The 18,362-nt window shown below is 35.0% G+C and overlaps 1 protein-coding gene across 2 annotated transcripts in view; it reads left to right on the top strand.

The window, feature by feature from the left end:
* Positions 1–18,362, top strand: part of LOC118205490 (uncharacterized) — a 48,714-nt gene that overhangs the window by 9,458 nt on the left and 20,894 nt on the right. For both annotated transcript variants that reach the window (XM_035377776.2, XM_035377777.2), the window contains one exon: positions 14,315–14,397. In XM_035377776.2, coding sequence (XP_035233667.2) covers positions 14,315–14,397 — 83 coding nt within the window. The remainder of the gene's footprint in view (positions 1–14,314; positions 14,398–18,362) is intronic.

Genomic DNA, 18,362 nt, shown 5'->3' with positions numbered 1-18,362 from the left:
CGTCCAAATGAAGATGCAAGCGAAATCTGCGTTTGGCCAATAGAATTATTGAGCAGAAAATATCATGTCGCATTCACAGAAGGCTGCAAAACAACAGATGAAACACTCCGCTGTTTCGGCATTTACCTAGAACAGTATGACACTCAGTTAACTTTATTACCAAATTTTGTTTAGTAAGCAATTTAACAAGAGAGCGTAATGAGATTAAACGGTTATTTTACGCTCAAATAAATTTTAATGCAAATTAAGATTTAAGAAAGTATTCTAAATACACAGTATTATAGGATGACTGAATAACTTGAAAGGGCATTCATCATATAATAATATCAGTTTCGTGTTTTTTAAAAGTTCTTCCCAGCCTTGGCTTGCTTTTTTTATGTGTGGTGCGAGAGTACGTGTAAAGGAATCTGTGTAATAAGTTAAGCATCTTATAATTTGATCATTCTCAAATTATATTACACATACAAATTAGAAGACAAAAGTTCATCCAATAAAATTTATTCATTGCAAATTTAAATGAAAATTTATAGAGAAAATATTCACAGCAAAAGATAATAAAGTAATTTTTATGTAAAAAACAGTAAATATGCTTTTTATCTAAAGAATGTGACATAAATTTAATAACATAAGCCATTTTCATAAATAATATAAAGTAAATATGCCATTTTCATAATTAAGGGAAATAATGTAAAAGTATTAAATTTTAATTTGCAATGCTTCTAAGAGATTAATTATTTCTATGAACTGAAATACCAATAATTATTGCATTTAAAATATTAATATTTCTGAAATAATGTGCTTTGTAATTAAAGTAAAAAATGTACTTAAATTAAATATTCATGTCCTTTGACTTTCAGATCTAAACAACAGCTTTCATTTGAATTCATTCTATTACGATTTTTCTCAGCCTATTTCCAGTGATTATAACAAGCTTAAAAAAGGAAAGGCGGCTATATTATTTTGTATATTTTGATTTTCATTAAATATAAAAGATATTAAGCGGGTGATTTAAAAATGTAAGTAATGTTTACGTTTTCTGGTAATTCTGATAATAATATTCGTCATTCCAATATCCAAGGGGAGAAATGCATTTGTAGAGCCTTTCCTCAGGAAACTGGCTTGTATCCGCTTTATACAGTAGTAAATTAATAGTTAACTAACATTTTAAAATTCTATGAATTATTTGGTGTAGCAGCATTAATTTTCTATTTATTTTCAGTTTTTGAATTGTAGGGTTTATATTTATTTCAACTAACATTTATTTTAAGTTTAAACTATCTTTCCTGTCAAGCCTTACTTTCCCCTGGAACTGCCAATGCCAGAGTATGTAAATTTTAGTAGAACGCGCAAGGATTTAAATTATCAGCGGAAGTATTCTGAGTTAAATAGAAAGGAAACGAGTTCGAGGTGTGCTTTTCTTACTTCACGAGCGCGGAGGTAGTTAGCCAGAAATTGAAGAACCCCGCGTTTCGGCCTGTGTGCTTGCCTCGGAGAATTGTTAATCGTTCAACGTGATATTCAAAGTTTGCTGAATTAGCAGCGGTATTGTAAAACGCGGTGAGGTTAGTTACGTTTAGAGAGCATCGTAGTTAGAGTCTTGTTATTATTTCTTTTCAGGTTCTTATTTTTATTTCACCGCCGGATCGGCGTAGTTTGTGAACGTCAAGAGCACACAATTGTAATTTCTTAAGTTGAATAAAAAGGGACTTAAACCCTTAGCAAGACTCTGTCTATTTTCCAGTTTCAACAGTCACCTCTTGGTTGCGTGCAGGTTGGAGGCGCGCAACTCTACATTGGCGCCCGAACACTTATCGAACTGAAATGGCCGAAAATCGGATGGAAGCCGCGGGACAACACCAAGAAATGGCAAACCAATTGGAAGGATTTGGATACCTGGTCCAGACTTTGAGAGCGTCAATCAAGCCAAACGTCAATTTCGACGGAAAAAATTCGGTGGCGATATTTCTAGAAGGCCTAGAAAATCACTTTCAGCTCTACCCTGTGCCGGAAAGACAAAAAGTTGCCATCGCCACATCCGCACTAAGAGGACAGGCCGCGCTATGGTGGAAGAATATAGGCAAATTTTTATTAGGGGAATTTGGAAGCCAGACATATACATTTGAAAATTTCAAAAAATCGTTAGTAAAGGCCTTCCCCATAGTGAAAGATAGAGCAAGGCTGGAAGCCGAACTATATAGTTTCTATCAACGGGATATAGAAGAGTTGACGGACTTTATTTTGCGAAAAATTAAGCTGACGGATATGCTGTATGGGAAGAAACCCGACGCGGAGATTATTGAAATAATCTTACCAAGATTGTTACCTGCTGTTCAAGACTACTTCGAAATTAGAAACCCAAGCACATTGCAGGAGCTCTTCGAATTGACGGTGAAGTTTCAAAATCGCAGAATAGCGGAAAAAGCTAGAGGGGCATCGTATTCTCAAAGTACCCGAAGGAAATCTTCAAATGAGCAAACCAGAAATGCAAACCGCTTTTATGGGGGAAAGAGCTATCAAGCTAACTCATCGAACCTCGAAGGTCAAGGCCCAAAAAGAAAATTCGAAAACAAACATCCGCGTACCCAGAAGGCAGAACTTGAACGGAAAGCTTTAAACGAGTAGAGGGGCCTATGAAAGCGAGGGTCCAGACCCCGGAAGTTTTTAAAAAACCCTCAAAAAGACATTTAAATACGGTCATCGTAAAAAACTCACATCTACCAATTATACAAGTCCTGGATGGCGATGTACCAGTAGAAGCCCTCATCGATACAGGAGCAGAAGGAAATTTTATGAGCGAAACATTCTTCAGAAAGAATTTTTATAGGGTACGATTATTTAAAACCAAAAATACCGAAATTATAGCGGCGCAAGGAAAAACCTGTCACTGCATCGGGAAATTATCATTAAACATACAGGTAAAAGAGGAAAGCCTCAAAGTATTAATTTTTGTAGTGAAGAATCTGCAAAATCCTCTTATTTTAGGTATGGAGTTTTTAAGGGCCGCGAGGGCCAAATTGAATTTTCATGACAGTTCCGTTGTGCTGGAGATGGACCAGAGGGTGGTGGAACCTGTGGAACAACCGCAAGTGGACCTTAGCCATCTGAATGACCATGAAAGTCAAGCCATCCAGCAAGTGGTGAGTAATTTTTCAAACTTGTTTTCAGAAAGGCCTGGTAGCTGTCAAATAGTTACGCATCAAATACAGTTAACTGCCGAAAAACCTTGTAGGACTAAACCGTATCGCTATGAAAAACAAAAAGACGCAATCATCGAAGAACATATTCAGGAAATGTTAAAGAACAAAATAATAACGCCCATAAATAGTGAGTACGCGAGTCCAGTCGTAATATGTAGGAAAAAGAACGAGTTTCCTCCTTCGGATAAAATGGCTTGGAGGTTTGCTATCGATTACAGAAAACTAAATAGTATTACTAAATTCCCAGTTTACCCTTTGCCGGTTATAGAGGAAATTATTAGAAAGATCAAATCTACAAGATACATGTCTACTTTGGACTTAACGTCTGGCTACTATCAAATAGCTATGAGACCCGAAGACATACATAAAACCGCGTTTATAACAAAATCGGGCACTTATGCATTTTTACTCATGCCCTTTGGGTTGTGTGGGGCCCCATCAACATTCCAGAGAGCTATGGACATTCTTCTAAAGCCTGTCCTAAGAAAATCTACTTTAATCTATCTAGATGATATAATTATAACGAGTAGTACGTTGGAACAACACATTAATGATCTAGAAGAAGTTTTTAAATTATTAAAAGAGGGCGGTTTTACAATTAACGCCTCAAAATGCAAGTTCGCAACTAAAGAACTTAAATATCTGGGTTATAAAATTTCGCAAAAGGGTATAGAAACGCACGATTCAAAATTAAAAGCAATCAAGAATTTTCCACCGCCCAACACCGCCAAGAAACTTTCTTCTTTCCTTGGGTTATGTTCTTACTATCGGTCTTTCATAAAAAATTTCGCTAATATTGTTGAACCACTCTTAGTAATTAAAAGAAAGAGAAGTAAATTTACGTGGACAGCGGAAGCAAATACAGCATTTGAAAGATTAAAAGAAGCGCTCATCAATGCCCCTGTTTTGAAATTCCCGGAGGGGGACGAAAACCTGGAAATTGCAGCAGATGCGTCGGACTATGCGGTGGGTGCGGTTCTTATGCAAAATAGCCATCCTCTGGCATTTTTTAGTAAAACGTTGAATCACACACAAAGGAATTATACAGCTACAGAGAGAGAAAGATTAGCCATATTAATGGCTGTACACAAATTTCGAGTTTATTTCGGCAAAGTGCCAGTAACAGTCTTTTCGGATCATGCGGCTGTTGGTAGACTTTACTCGGGTAAAAACCTAACGCTCAGGTTAATAAGATGGGCTTTAAAACTCCAAGAATATAATCTAATAATAAAATATAAACCGGGTAAGGAAAACAATGTAGCTGACGCACTTTCTCGTATAAAACTGGACGATGAAGGTAATGAATTTAAATGCGTTGTGTTGACTTCAAAAATTTTAGATTCTAGAGATACAGTTATCGCTGAACTGAAAGCTGATCCTGAATTTGGAAGTATCTATGCATATTTGAAAGACCCCGAAAGCTTTGAGCACACAGATATCGATGCGATAAGAAATAGATCACAAAAGTATGAAATAATAGATAATTTATTATTTTATACGAAAACAACAAACGAAAATCTCGAGTACAAACCAGTCATCCCAGCCTCGCTTCGATTAAGCATTTTGAAGGAATTACACGACGCGAAAACAGCGGGTCATTTAGGGGTCAGAAAGACTTTAAAAAGGGTACGCGAGGCGGTATATTTTCCGCAATTATACAAAATAGTTACTGCGTATGTCAGGTCCTGCAATCAATGTCAGTTAATAAATGATATTAATTACAGCCCGGCTGGGTACTTAAATAGTATTCGCGCTACATTTCCTAATAAAATTTTAGGCATAGATCTTCTTGGTCCCTTCCCCCAGAGCGAGTTAAATAAAAATCGTTTTCTTTTAGTAATAGTAGATCATTTTTCAAAATGGACAGAAATTGTTCCACTTAAACGCGCGTCAGCCAAAACAGTCGCAGATGCATTCTTACACAGATACATTTTAAAATACGGTGCACCGATAAAAGTCATTAGCGATAACGGAAAACAATTCTTTAGTCAAATATTTGAAAACATATGCACTGGACTTGGCATACGCCATATCAAAATGGTTCCGTATAGACCACAGGCAAACATAGCAGAAAGAGTGAACAAAAACATTGTAAAAATAATTCGCAGTTACGTTAGCACACATCACTAGCGCTGGGATGGCTACATAAATGAATTAGCTTATGCTTTAAGAACGGCAAATCACGATACTACGCGAAAAACCCTAGCAGAATTATTTTTAGGCCGAAAGTTAATTACGCCTTTAGATAAATCATTCTTTGTGCAACAAAGAGAGCAAGAGTTTAAACAGAAAGATGTGCAAAAATTTATTGATCAGGCGCTTAAAAGCTCGGATACGGCAAGAAATAAGCAAAAAGTGTATTACGATAGAAAACGCCGTGAAGCAGATTTTAAAGTTGGGGATAAAGTATTGAAGCGGAAATTTTCTTTATCAAGTGCGCCAGACAATTTTACTGCAAAGTTAGCTCTAAAATTTGAAGGCCCCTATGTAATTCAGGAAATCAAAGGAGTCGTATTGTACCTCAAGAACGAGAGAGGGGAGATCTGTAAAGCAAGTCCCGACCAGGTGAAAAAATACTATAATCCAAATGATTTTGAAATCCTTAAAAGTTTCTTGCAGGACTCAAGCCTAAAAGAAGTAGAAGGTCCAGAAATAACGACAACCGTTCCACCACCCAAGAAGCAGAGAACTGAAGAGAGACCTAGCCGTTCTACAACCCAGACGACGGTACCAAAAAGAAAAAGTGAAAACTTTCAGACTCCAGATTTAAGAAAAACAAGAATACAAAGCCACAGCGTAAAGAAACCTTGGTAAAGAGGAAAACACCACCTACAAGGTATCGCAGTAGAAATTATACATCATGTAGAACGCTCCCAGGGCCAGAGAGTCAGGTGCAAACAAGGCCGCCGTTCCGGAAACTGAAAAGACAGCAGGAGGAACGAAAATACCAGGAACAACAGAAGAAATTCAAGAAGGACTCCAGACCGGAGGACGTCAAGACCAGCCGTCCATGAGAAAAACGAAAAAGACACCAACCCGACGATTACTCCGCCAAGAGGCCAGCATGCAGAGGACGCAAGAGAAAAACTAATGTGGACGACACTCGGAGGTCAGTAAGGAGAAGATTGACATCCATGAACGTATAACGTTGGAACAATTTTGCCAGAAAAGAATGACGGAGTTTTAATCATCGAAAACTCAAAGATAAGTTAAAATCTTCTATACAATTTTTTCTTTTGTTCCGAAATGTTATGCATAAGTACGAAGTTCTATGTTTTGACGAAAGTCAATATGTCTCGGTTGAGACTTAGTTTTGTTTTACTTTATTTAGCTAAGGCAAAAGTATTAAAGTATTATTTTCTTTAAGTACAAATCTAAGAACAAGCATTTTCTGTTGGTCGAAAGACTAATTCTGTTATGCTAAAGCCAAAAATTGGCCGAAGATAAAGATAACTTCGTATTCTTGTATTAATAAGAATTTTAGTTTCAGTGCCGCCAGCTTGGCGAAGAATGAGTAAAAATTTATTTTCTCTTATTCATTTTATGGTAAATTGTAAAAATCATATGTATTAAAATTTTGTAAATATACGTAAATACTTGAAAGTTATGTAAAAGTAGAATTTAGTCTAGAAGCATAAAATTTTAGATGCGAAAAGTAAATGCTTAAAGCAATGAATTCAAAATTTAATTATTAAACTGTAGATAAAATCATGCTTTAGAGCGAAAGCCTGCATGTCTAAAGATGAATGAGGGGGAAGTTAGAATGAATGTGTTTTGTAGGGTTCTCCACCTACACTTGAATTTTTAAGAATGTTAAAGTAGCTCATCGAGTTGTAGAATGTCGAGTAAGGTGTGTCTTTTTGGTCGTTGAATTCTAACAAATCATGGTGGTTAGGGGAAGTGTTGTAAGACTAAAACACAATTATTCCCGTTTGACACCACACATGGTGGAGAGCCAGGGTAAAGTTAAATTAATGTTTGAATAATTGAATGAATGTGAAGTAAGCAGTAACTAAGGAAAACGAATCGTTTAAAAACAAAAATTTATTCAGTGTCAAGAAAGTGTAAATTATAATGTATTTAGAAAGATACTGATACTTATTCCTTCCAGATGCTGGAAGGAAAAGAACAAGATTGATGGATGAAATCCAGGAAAAGTTGCTGTAAGAAGAGAGATTTATATAAGTATCGACAGAAATTTAGTATACATTTTGTTACATAAGATTTTTTTTTGTGTAAACGAGGCTCTTGAGAGTTAGTTCAGAATTATAGAAACTTTACAACAGGTCGTTTGTAGGACCTGCTTCCAAGTTTTCCAAATTCTGGCAGCGGCAAATGTAGGGTTTATATTTATTTTTACTAACATTTATTTTAAGTTTAAACTATCTTTCCTGTCAAGCCTTACTTTCCCCTGGAACTGCCAATGCCAGAGTATGTAAATTTTAGTAGAACGCGCAAGGATTCAAATTATCAGCGGAAGTATTCTGAGTTAAATAGAAAGAAAACGAGTTCGAGGTGTGCTGTTCTTACTTCACGAGCGCGGAGGTAGTTAGCCAGAAATTGAAGAACCCCGCGTTTCGGCCTGTGTGCTTGCCTCGGAGAATTGTTAATCGTTCAACGTGATATTCAAAGTTTGCTGAATTAGCAGCGGTATTGTAAAACGCGGTGAGGTTAGTTACGTTTAGAGAGCCTCGTAGTTAGAGTCTTGTTATTATTTCTTTTCAGGTTCTTATTTGTATTTCACCGCCGGGTCGGCGTAGTATGTGAGCGTCAAGAGCACGCAATTGTAATTTCTTAAGTTGAATAAAAAGGGACTTAAACCCTTAGCAAGACTCTGTCTATTTTCCAGTTTCAACAGTCACCTCTTGGTTGCGTGCAGGTTGGAGGCGCGTAACTCTACAGAATGCTGAAGTTTCTTTCTTGCATTTTTAGCAAAAGATTATTAATTAATTAAAAAATATGAAATAAAGAGGTCATTCCAACTTGGGGTCACAAATCATTATGCGAATATTCATTTACAAGTTTCAAAACCTGAAAAACCGTTTCCGCGATGTTATCATCATGTGATGATTTGTAGGTGCTTTATTTTTTACCACGATATTTTCTACGTCGATGTTTTTAAACTGAAATGTTTATAAGGCTTATTTTATTTTTACTAACAGTTATTTTGATCTGTTAACCTTTTCTGTCACTCCTTGTTTCTCTCGTGTTGCCTCACCAGAATGTAAATGAGTTAGGGTGAACGAGAGTGTATTTAAACTGAAGTAGGGAAAAGTTAGTCTGAGCGTGTTTTTGCTATTGAGTGCGCACGTTGTTACGTCTACCATCTAGCACTGCACACTTTCTATTTTAATTATTTTCTTAATATTTGTTTATACTAATTATTTGTTTATAATTATAAATGAAAATTTTTGTGGTTGATTACTGTCACTGAAGTCTCTGTTAGCGCCTTTTCATGGCGGCGTCTGGTTGCTATGCAGACCTTGGAAGCCCGCTTTCGCTGGCCCTGGCAATACAGAACGCCCTAGTCTAAATATTTTCCCTTAAAATTCATCTATGTTCGTTTTTGCTTCTCAAAATGCAATACTTTCAATGATGCTATTTTAAATCACTTCAAAAGCACCAAGTATAGAGCTAAGACGAATATTCTATCAAAAGAGACCGTCGACCTTCGTACCGTTGTGTTAGAATCACATCCCATGTTTGAATAAGGAAACCCCGATTTCTGTGAGGGAAGGGACATGTGCTATGTTGCCACGCGTTGCATTAAATAACAGTTATCAACAGATTACTAACAGTTTTTCACTTCTGGAAAATAATGAGCAAATTACTTGGGAATATGTATTAAGACTTCTGTTAGAGAAACCGACAAACAAACATGCAAGATAATTTCCCCCACAAATATTTATTTATATGCACCATCGTGGTGTCTGAAAATATTAGATAAAACATGATACTCGTACATGTAAGAAATATAAAACGTATGCATTTAAATAATTCTTTTAAAGCCTGCAGTTTTAGCCTACAAACCTAAGTCCTGCTCGTTTATTTCCTTTATTACGTGACTGGAAATTCAGAAATTCAATACTGCATAAGAACTTAAAAGTCTTTCTGACCTGAGAAATACCAACGAAACTCTTTGATAAGACAATTAATAGTGCTACTGTAAATTACTCATCAATAATCAACTGAGTAGTACTGGAAGTTGATAAGTTTATTAGACGATTTTCTGCGCGCCTGCTAGGCGTACGTAAATTTGTTTTCTGGTTGGTAGTTTACTGTACGCACTTCTTTTCCACGTTTTGATTTATAATCAGTAGTACATGTTTGATTTGTATACAGGTTTTTGCTGTTAGGACAGGATCCAGTAATATATTTATGTATGCATGTATGTATAGATGTATGTGTTTATGTATGCGTGTATATATGTAAGCACGAATATATATGTGTGTATACTACACATATATGCATATACAATACATGCGCACTCGCATACATTCATACATTTTTGAATCCGATCCCGATAAGAGAACAATATCGTTTTTGCTCTATCTTTGCTTTACTTTATATTTGTGTTATTATATGTAGTGTGTTCTTACTATTTGAGAATTCAGTACTCTGTACACGATTGTGCATTTTGAATTACGCCGGGAATCGAACCAAGGACCTCTGAAATACCTGCTCAGTGTGCTGACCACTACACCACGAAGGCACGCTAGGAAGGCGGGAGAAATAGTATCATGGTACATTAATAAATTTGTTACAGGCTATTTAAACCCCAATTTTTTATATTTTATGTTTAAATTTATTTTAATAGCTGTTTAAATTGAGTTAAATGCATAAAAGTAGGCAACGTTTTAGTTGTTCTCTAACCTCAGTTTCATAATTTCATAACACCTAGTGACTGTTTGCGGAACATCAGTATTCCACGAAACACAGCTTAGAATACGCTGTTGTAGACGTTTGTCTCATGTGCAGAATAAATGTGTGAGCTAATCGGAGACGGGATACTTCCAAATAGGAAGAGGGTTCTTTCCCCTCCCCCCCGCCAAAAAAACGTACTCATGGAATATTATCTCCTCCACATGTATGTTACGTTTTTCAGTTAGATGATAATACAATAGAAATACAAAAGGTTTGGTAAAATTCTAACTGAAACTGAATTTGGTTAGTGCCAATTACTTATTCTGCCGAAGGATTTAAGCTCTTGGAAGATCATCATCTGGTTATCATCTAACATCTTTAGCGCTTCGGAATCTTGTTATAAATCTGGAGATTAGACGTAGCAAGATGCCCATGATTCAGGAAACATCCCCTGTGACTGAATTTCATCTTCTTCTTTAAGAAGTTCAAATTAGCCTTTCTCTGCCTTGGTTTGGTTTATTTAATTACGGCAAAGCACATGAGGGCTATCTGCCTAAGGGAAGGGATACCTTCGTGGAGGACAAAAGTGAAACTGGCTCCTATACACGTTACACATGGAAAAAACCACGAAAATGCCCATGCAGCCAGCCCATTCGCCGGGATTCGAAAGTGGGACAGAACTACCACTGTTCAGCGATTCTATCGCTTAGTCGCTGGTGGGCTGCCTTTCTTTGGCATGATCAATTCCTAGTTCTCTCTGATTGCAAGAAACTGAATAAAACAGGCTTGCAACAATTAGCTGTATTTATGTTTTAAGATATGCGCTCATTATTTGCACATACACTGTCATTTAATAAACGTTGCTTGGGCATAGAACTTTATTTAAGTTTGTCAGTAAACTAACTGATTGCAAATTTGTACTCCTATGTTTACACTAGCTCTTTTTTGTTTGTTTTGTGAACTATGCTTAACTTTTGGTTGTCAGGGCAGTTAAAGTATAAGTTTCAGTTTATGCATTTTTTTAGTACCCTCTCTTTTGGTTTCAATATACCAATGTATTGATTGATATCTGTGAATAATTGAACGAGAGTTCTTAAGATCATACATTCAGTTTTATAGGTACGTTGAAAAAGAGGGGGAAATGCCAGAATTTTAGGCTCTCTGTTGCTAATATTTACTGGTATGTAATTTCTCCGATGACATACGCGGCATAGATTTGCATGATAAAAGTTGTGCTCAATCTTGTTGTTGTATATGCACTGCATTTTCTGTTCACGATTCGCCTTAAATACTAGCGGAATTAAACAAAATCTAAATGGAGTAAAATAGATGAAAATTGTAAAATAAGAATTTATAATATCTGGGTAAACATTTTTCTCAAATGAGTATTAGATTTTATTCCATAATTAATTACACTTAACTGAATGCATATGAAAATATTGAAGCAAACCTAATTAACAAGGTAAAAAAAAAACTTTTGGATAAATTTAAGCACAGTTAAAATTGAAAGAAGTGTTGAAAGTAGGGAAAAATGAAAGATTTACTGATTTTTCCTTTTGATGTCACATTCATGCTCCTTAATGCAAGCTTTTAAGTGGTCTTCGTTTGACTAATGTATAAAAAATCGTACTGATAAGGAATATTATCAATTCTTTCAAGAATTCATTTCTAGTAAAACTTCTGCAAGTACTGAAGCAACTTTTATTAATAAACGAGAAATTAACCTGGAAGATGGATTTATGAGAAATCAGGGTAATTGTATAACTAGCAAAAAGGAAAAGAGGAATGACAACCAAACTGATGTAACTGCTTTGAGTGCTGAATGCTGTATATGATACGAAGTATTACGAAGTATTCTTTCAAAGCATCATAAATAAAAGAATAAGGGAATTGTTTTCGTCTAAATTATGAATAACAGCCATTAGATGTTTGATTTCCCTAGCTAAAACAGATTGTGAAGTAAAAATGTTAAAGGCACGGAAAGCAAAAATCATATTTTGATTAGTAGGTAGAAATACTTTTACTATTTGCTTAATCTTTGTCGAAATATTTCACAAATCATTTCAGAATATTTGTGTTGAATGTGGACTATGATTTTGATATAAAGTTCAGACGTATAACTTCACCGAGTTCTACATTAACTACAATACAAGAAGCCAATACCAGTCACAGATGCTTAGGGTATCTCTCATAGATTAATCTTGCAAAATGCACATAGCAATTTTACAGTGGTCCTTAAATTTATGTGGAATATTTAATAAGGTGAAATATACTTTATTGATATATATATCATAGGTACTGAAAGCTTTAAGTCTTCTGACACTTTAAAATCAAGTATCACATATTGCTTTATTTTATGCACTTTGAAGTAAGCATGATTTGTTTCTTGTAATGTACTTAAAACAATAAATTTAAATTTTCATTGACAGTGAAGTATAGCAAATTTCTCAATAAAAGTCTGAATTTAAAGATCAAACATCTTATGCAGATTCTTTTAACTAACGACTAAAAGTAATTACCTATGTATTTTAGATCTGAAAAATAAAATATTTACTTGAAAAATATCTAGTGTAATCTTACAATCATTAATATGATTAAGAAAATACACTGACGTCCAAATTTATCTTTACATAGCCCGAAATAAGGATATTCCACGAACTATCTAAACGATATTGCAGGTAATGTGTGAAAGACAAACCTAATTAGCATTATCCAATCAAAAGTGATCAAATGGTTTTGGATATGCAGATCAAGGCGTTACAGCATCTGACGGTATACCAAGCGCTTTGTGTAAAGTGAATATCTGAGTGATATTCTGCAATGCAGCGTTTGATTTCAGTTTTGTACGGACTGAAAACTGTTTATTATGGCTTCGAAGTATCATTTGGAACAATCTGTGAAGTGACGAATCATTGGCCGTTTAGAAGCAGAGCAGACAATTATGAAAGCATTGAGATGTGTGATGTATTTCAAGGCAGTCTGTACACTACGGAAACAACTTGAGAACGCTGGAACTGTTGTAAGGACGTCTGAACAAGGTCATAAATGAGTAACAACTGATTCTCAAGATCGATATCTGGCAATAATAGTCCGTCGAAACAGTAAGTCTACAGCTCGATAGTTAAGTTCAGAGCTTGCAGTTGCCACTGGAACTGTTGTATCTCGGCAAACTGCATACAGAAGGCTTAAGAAAAAAAGGTCTTTATGCCAGAAAGCCAAGGTATGTGTTTCACTGGCTTCAAAAGAGGGATCACTTTAAATGGTGCAACAACATCAGAAATGGCGTGAACAACAATGGTCGAGAAAAAGCATGCTGAATCCAAAAAACGCATCCAAAGTTTTAATGCAGAGCAGCAATAATGATCGATGGACGTACGCCGCTACACGTTTATCAGCGGATTTGTGACTGGCGAAAGATATCGTATCGGGGTTCATACCTTAGGAACTTTATGTAAGGCTTTTCAGAGGTGCATATGGTTTTGACTTGTTATTTATGGACGATAATGCTCGTCCACACCGAGGAAACCTCGTTGATGAATTCCTTGAAAGTGAAGAAATTGAGCGAATGCCATGGCCAGAAAAATTTCCTTATCTTAACCGGATAGAGAACTTAGGTACTATTTTGCAAAAGCAATTATGGAAGTACTATGGAAAAGCGATTGTACGGAGACACCTTCTAAAAATGTAAATGCCCTGAAGACCGCATTACTGGAGGAGTGAAAGTTAATTTCAAAAAATGTAATTTAAATCTTTATTGCTAGCATGGAAATACGTTGTGATATGCATACACAAGTCAGGGAAGATTACATTCCATATTAGATTCATACACCTTAAATTTTTCTGAGTTATTCTGATTGTTTTTAACTCTTTTTCTAACATATTATTATCACTTTTATTGATTCATGCTACAATTTTATATTATATATGTAGTGCTCTTAATTTTTCCTTTGTATTTATGTGTTATGATATTATATATCGTTCCACCCAAATTTGTAAAATTATAATTTGCAATTTCTGAGAAATCCTGGATTTCATGCATGCAGAGATAACTTTAGATTCGAGTGTATATTAATAAAGAAAGTCTTAGAGGTCACTAAACTGTTAAATTTATAATTATTTTCATTCTACAAATGAAGATTAAATGATTTGACTTTTATTTACCTGATATCCTCCTTTTTTATAAGCTTTTCGTTGTTGCTCTTTAAAAATCTGAAAATAATTACTAAATATTGTGTTTTCTTCTTTTTTTCCAGTTGTCCATGGTATGGTGTTGACAGCAATAGGTTTGAATGGGTTTTGGATCGTCTTTGCAATTGTAGCTGCCAAAGGAAATATTGTAGGTTAAAGAAACTTTTTTCTAGTATGAATTTAAAATTATTTTTCTATTTGATGATTTAGAACAAAATTATATCAGTTGTATTTACGTTTTCTTTAGCATATAATCCCATAAACATGTACATGTACTGGCATCAAAACATTTTTAGTGAGGTAATTCCCACTTTTATGACATGTGTAAAAATATAGCTTTCATAATAGCGTGATGCCTATTCTGTGCAGCACAAGTTTTCAATTTATGATTTAAAAGCATACCATAAAACCATTTAAAAACACGGTACTTCTTAATTATTTATAATTAATAATTAATGCAAATTGTTTTCCAAATACATTTACAATATTATAATGTTATTTTATTGTATTATTATGAAATTTTATATTTGCATTGAATTTTATATTGCATTTTATATTTGCAGCTATATAACGCGCTTAACATGTTCAATCTGAGTAATAGTCATACTGTCTACGATTAGGAAACCTAAAACGTGAACAGCAGAAACCATCTCTAATCAGGGAAATTTTGCTTTATGAGTTTGAACGGTGTCATAACACTGCGGAAGCAAAAGAATCATTTGTCATGCAAAAAGAAGTTTTCGGTACTAGTTAAGAAAATTTGCTTGGGCGACAGGAACCTCGATGGTTAACCAAGATCTGACAGGCCACATACCATATAATCTTACGCCTTACACCAGGTCATTGAAGCAATTCCAGTAGCTGGAATTCGAAGATAGTCAGGAAGATTATACACGTCATTGACAAGGAAGATCTTCCAAACTTGAACTCTGAATTTTTCTGAATAAAATATATATGAATATACTCATCTAGAAATACACAAGAGTAAAGGAATGAGCTGCTAATATTCTACAAGAAAATGTTCAATAAAAAATAACGAGATTTGGTGACAATTTACAAACTTTCCAAAATTCAGTTTGAAAAATCATCAAGTTGATCGATTCCTGCAACAAAAATATATAAAATAATGAATGAAGTAATGACAAACGAAGGAAATATATTTTGACTGTCAAAAACGGTATCTTAAAATCGAAAGCTGAAAAGATCGGATGAAATCTTTGAAAATTTAGGTGAGAATACAAGGAATTCTGGAAACCCTTTTATTGTGGAATGATGTATGACATCATATTTATTTTAACGCATTGGAGGCAGTATATACTCTTTATAAGGTAATGAATACACTGATTTCGGAGTGAACGTATAGCGCAGATGAGGTGGAATAAGAAATGGTCAAAGCAGTAATCTATTTTACATCGACTGCAATTAGTGAAATGAATCGAGTTATAAGTTCAAGAGACGCCCAGCCGGTATAGGGGTTAGCGTCTCTGCCATGCCGAAGAGCGCGGGTTCAAATCCTGGAAAAGGCATTTATGTTGGCATATGTATAGTGTCCATGTTGCATGGGGGCACTCTAAATACGCGGCGAGCCGAAAGTCCTCTCGAGAGGTTGATGGTAGGGGAAGAGCGGTGGGAGTCCCTCGGACCCGTCCCCCTTAGGGTGCTTTTCATCAAAATTGGGGGCGAAAGGGAACTAAATCGCATTGTCACTTGTAAGGTGCTCAAGGCTGTTGCCAACGGCAGGCGTAATCTTGCGCTCCTTGCCACAAGGAATTTCGTGGCCTTGGGCTGACTTAAGTCAGACTAGTGAGCTTCAGCAACAGCAACAACAACAATTTCAAGAAATACAAGATCACCAAACAGTCGAACGGGTAATACCGCTGATTAGAAGTAGTTCGAAGGAGGTTGAAATTATGTCAAATTGCCATCCCCAGACTTTTGAAACTGTTTCTCCTCCCAATAAGAAAAATGATACACATTTTTCATTGTCCTTTTCATCACATGTTCTTATGACCCCGCGGTATAAAATTGGGGCCTTTTTTTTTCCAGTGTCATTATCTGATGAAACATCTGAGAATTTACTTTCAGATGTGTTATCTTATTCATGTTCACAGTTGATGAGGTGAGGAATTTGCTTCCTCGTCAATTGAAATTGTCCTTTGACTTTCATATTCTTTTAAATTTCAGAAATCAGATCCTTCGATTAAATATTTTCTTGCTTAAAGTCTATTAATTTCAAATGCTTGGGTGCAAAATCTTGAAACAATATTAAGACCACATTGCGTATATTTGCTTCGAAATAAAGAACTAGATTGAAATTGAATATCTAATTCAGTGTCTCGTTAATTTTATATGGCCTACCAGCGCCGAGCGGTAAAGTGGCTGAAAACTGGTAGTTCGGTCTGTGGTTCCAGTCTCAGCGAACGGGTTGGCGGCATGGGCGTTTTCGTTGTTTTTTCCATGTGAGACTTGTATACGAACCAGTTTTCCTCAGGAAGTTCTCCACGAGGGCATCCGTACCTTTAGGGAGATAACTCTTGAGCGTTTTTCCATAATCAAATAAACCAAACTAAAATTTAATTTTTATACTTTGTAACGCAATTGACTTCAAGTTAAAATTTCTGTCAGCTTGCTAGAAAGAAAAGTTTAAAAAATGATAGCTTTTTGATTTTAATAAAAAGTAAATATATACAATGAAAAAAAATAAAGTGTAAAGACTTTTATGAAAATTAACTTCAAAGGACAGACTGCAGTGTTTCACAAGGTGAAACTAGGTGGGAATATTTTCTTGACTCAAGGCTATCAAAAGAGTAAATTTCTTAGAGCTGCAGAAAATCAGGATAGAAACTTTGTTGTTGGTAGTAAAAAATATTTTGTTGTTTATTTTCTTTCATCTACAGATATTTAGCTCTAACTAATAGCTTTCGTCTTAAATGTGCAGAATCCACTGTATTCTTTTCCAAATCTGTTTGTTCACGCAAGTGCGGATTGCAATTTTGCTGAAAAATTGAGGAAGCATTTTCGATAAAGCAATTGAAATTTTTGGAAATGAAAGACGCAAGAAATGAAACGCAAGACAGCTGCACATGCTTTCCCTCATTTAGAAGAACACAGTATTAAAAAAACTGATAGCTAAATCAGTGTTACTACGAAACAGAAAATATACAAATCTAACTATTTGACTCCCGTGTTAACATTTTATTTATTTTACGTCTTATTTTTTTCTAAAGAATATTAGTAGCAAATTCTTGTACTATCATGTATTACTTGTTCAGGAGATTCGTATATATATATATATTTAAAAAGTCGAGGTCAAAATCTAATGAAGCTGTAAGAATATTTGGACTCTACCCAACTCTGTTTCCGAAATACATCGCAAAAGAAAATTAATTAATAGTAAACAAAAAGTGAAAAAAAAAATCTGCAGGTTTCAGATTTTAAATTGCGTCCAAAGGGGCGTTTTTTAACGTTTTGTTTATTAAATATAATTTTCTTTGCACTTAAACCATAAAATTCAGTTCAATAGGAATGTCGCAAAATAATTTTAAATAAGCATATCTTTAGAATTTCCGATACACAGTTCCGCGCGCTGGAAATAAAAAGAGGTCCCCCCCCCATGTTGCCATTGCTCGCTTTGAAATCCTTGAGTTTGTTAATCAAAAATTAGTTAAGTTTTACAAAATATGAAATCGATAATAAAACAAATTCCAAATTTCAAATTTGATCTTCCACATGCCCATATTCGTAGGAGGATTACGTCATTCAAAATTCGATGGCTCTATGTACCGTTGTTTTATCATAATGCGAGAAATATACATACATTTATGCAGATTTTTAATTTTTTAATTTCTTAAAATATAATGCAGGACTCTAACATTTGGTGGCAACAGTTTGAAAAGTGAAAAAGACATTTATAGTGATTCAACGCAAAATCGCAAAACGAAAACAATAGTCCTTCAGGGACAAAGCCCCTTTGTACTAACAATAAATTTAAGAACTGAAAATGCAAATTACATAAAATGGCAACCTAGGATTATCAAAAAGATAGGTTAATCTCTTTTATTCAGAGCTTCAAACAGAACTTGTCAAGAGAAAAGTGCTTTGAAGCTTCAAATA

This window comes from Stegodyphus dumicola, chromosome X1 (genome assembly GCF_044657685.1).
Source record: "Stegodyphus dumicola isolate Sdum_Otavi_A_Nest chromosome X1, ASM4465768v1".
Classification (NCBI taxonomy): Eukaryota; Metazoa; Arthropoda; class Arachnida; order Araneae; family Eresidae; genus Stegodyphus; species Stegodyphus dumicola.
The sequence above is the reverse complement of the archived record's forward strand: the minus strand, read 5'-3'. Positions and strand labels throughout refer to the sequence as shown.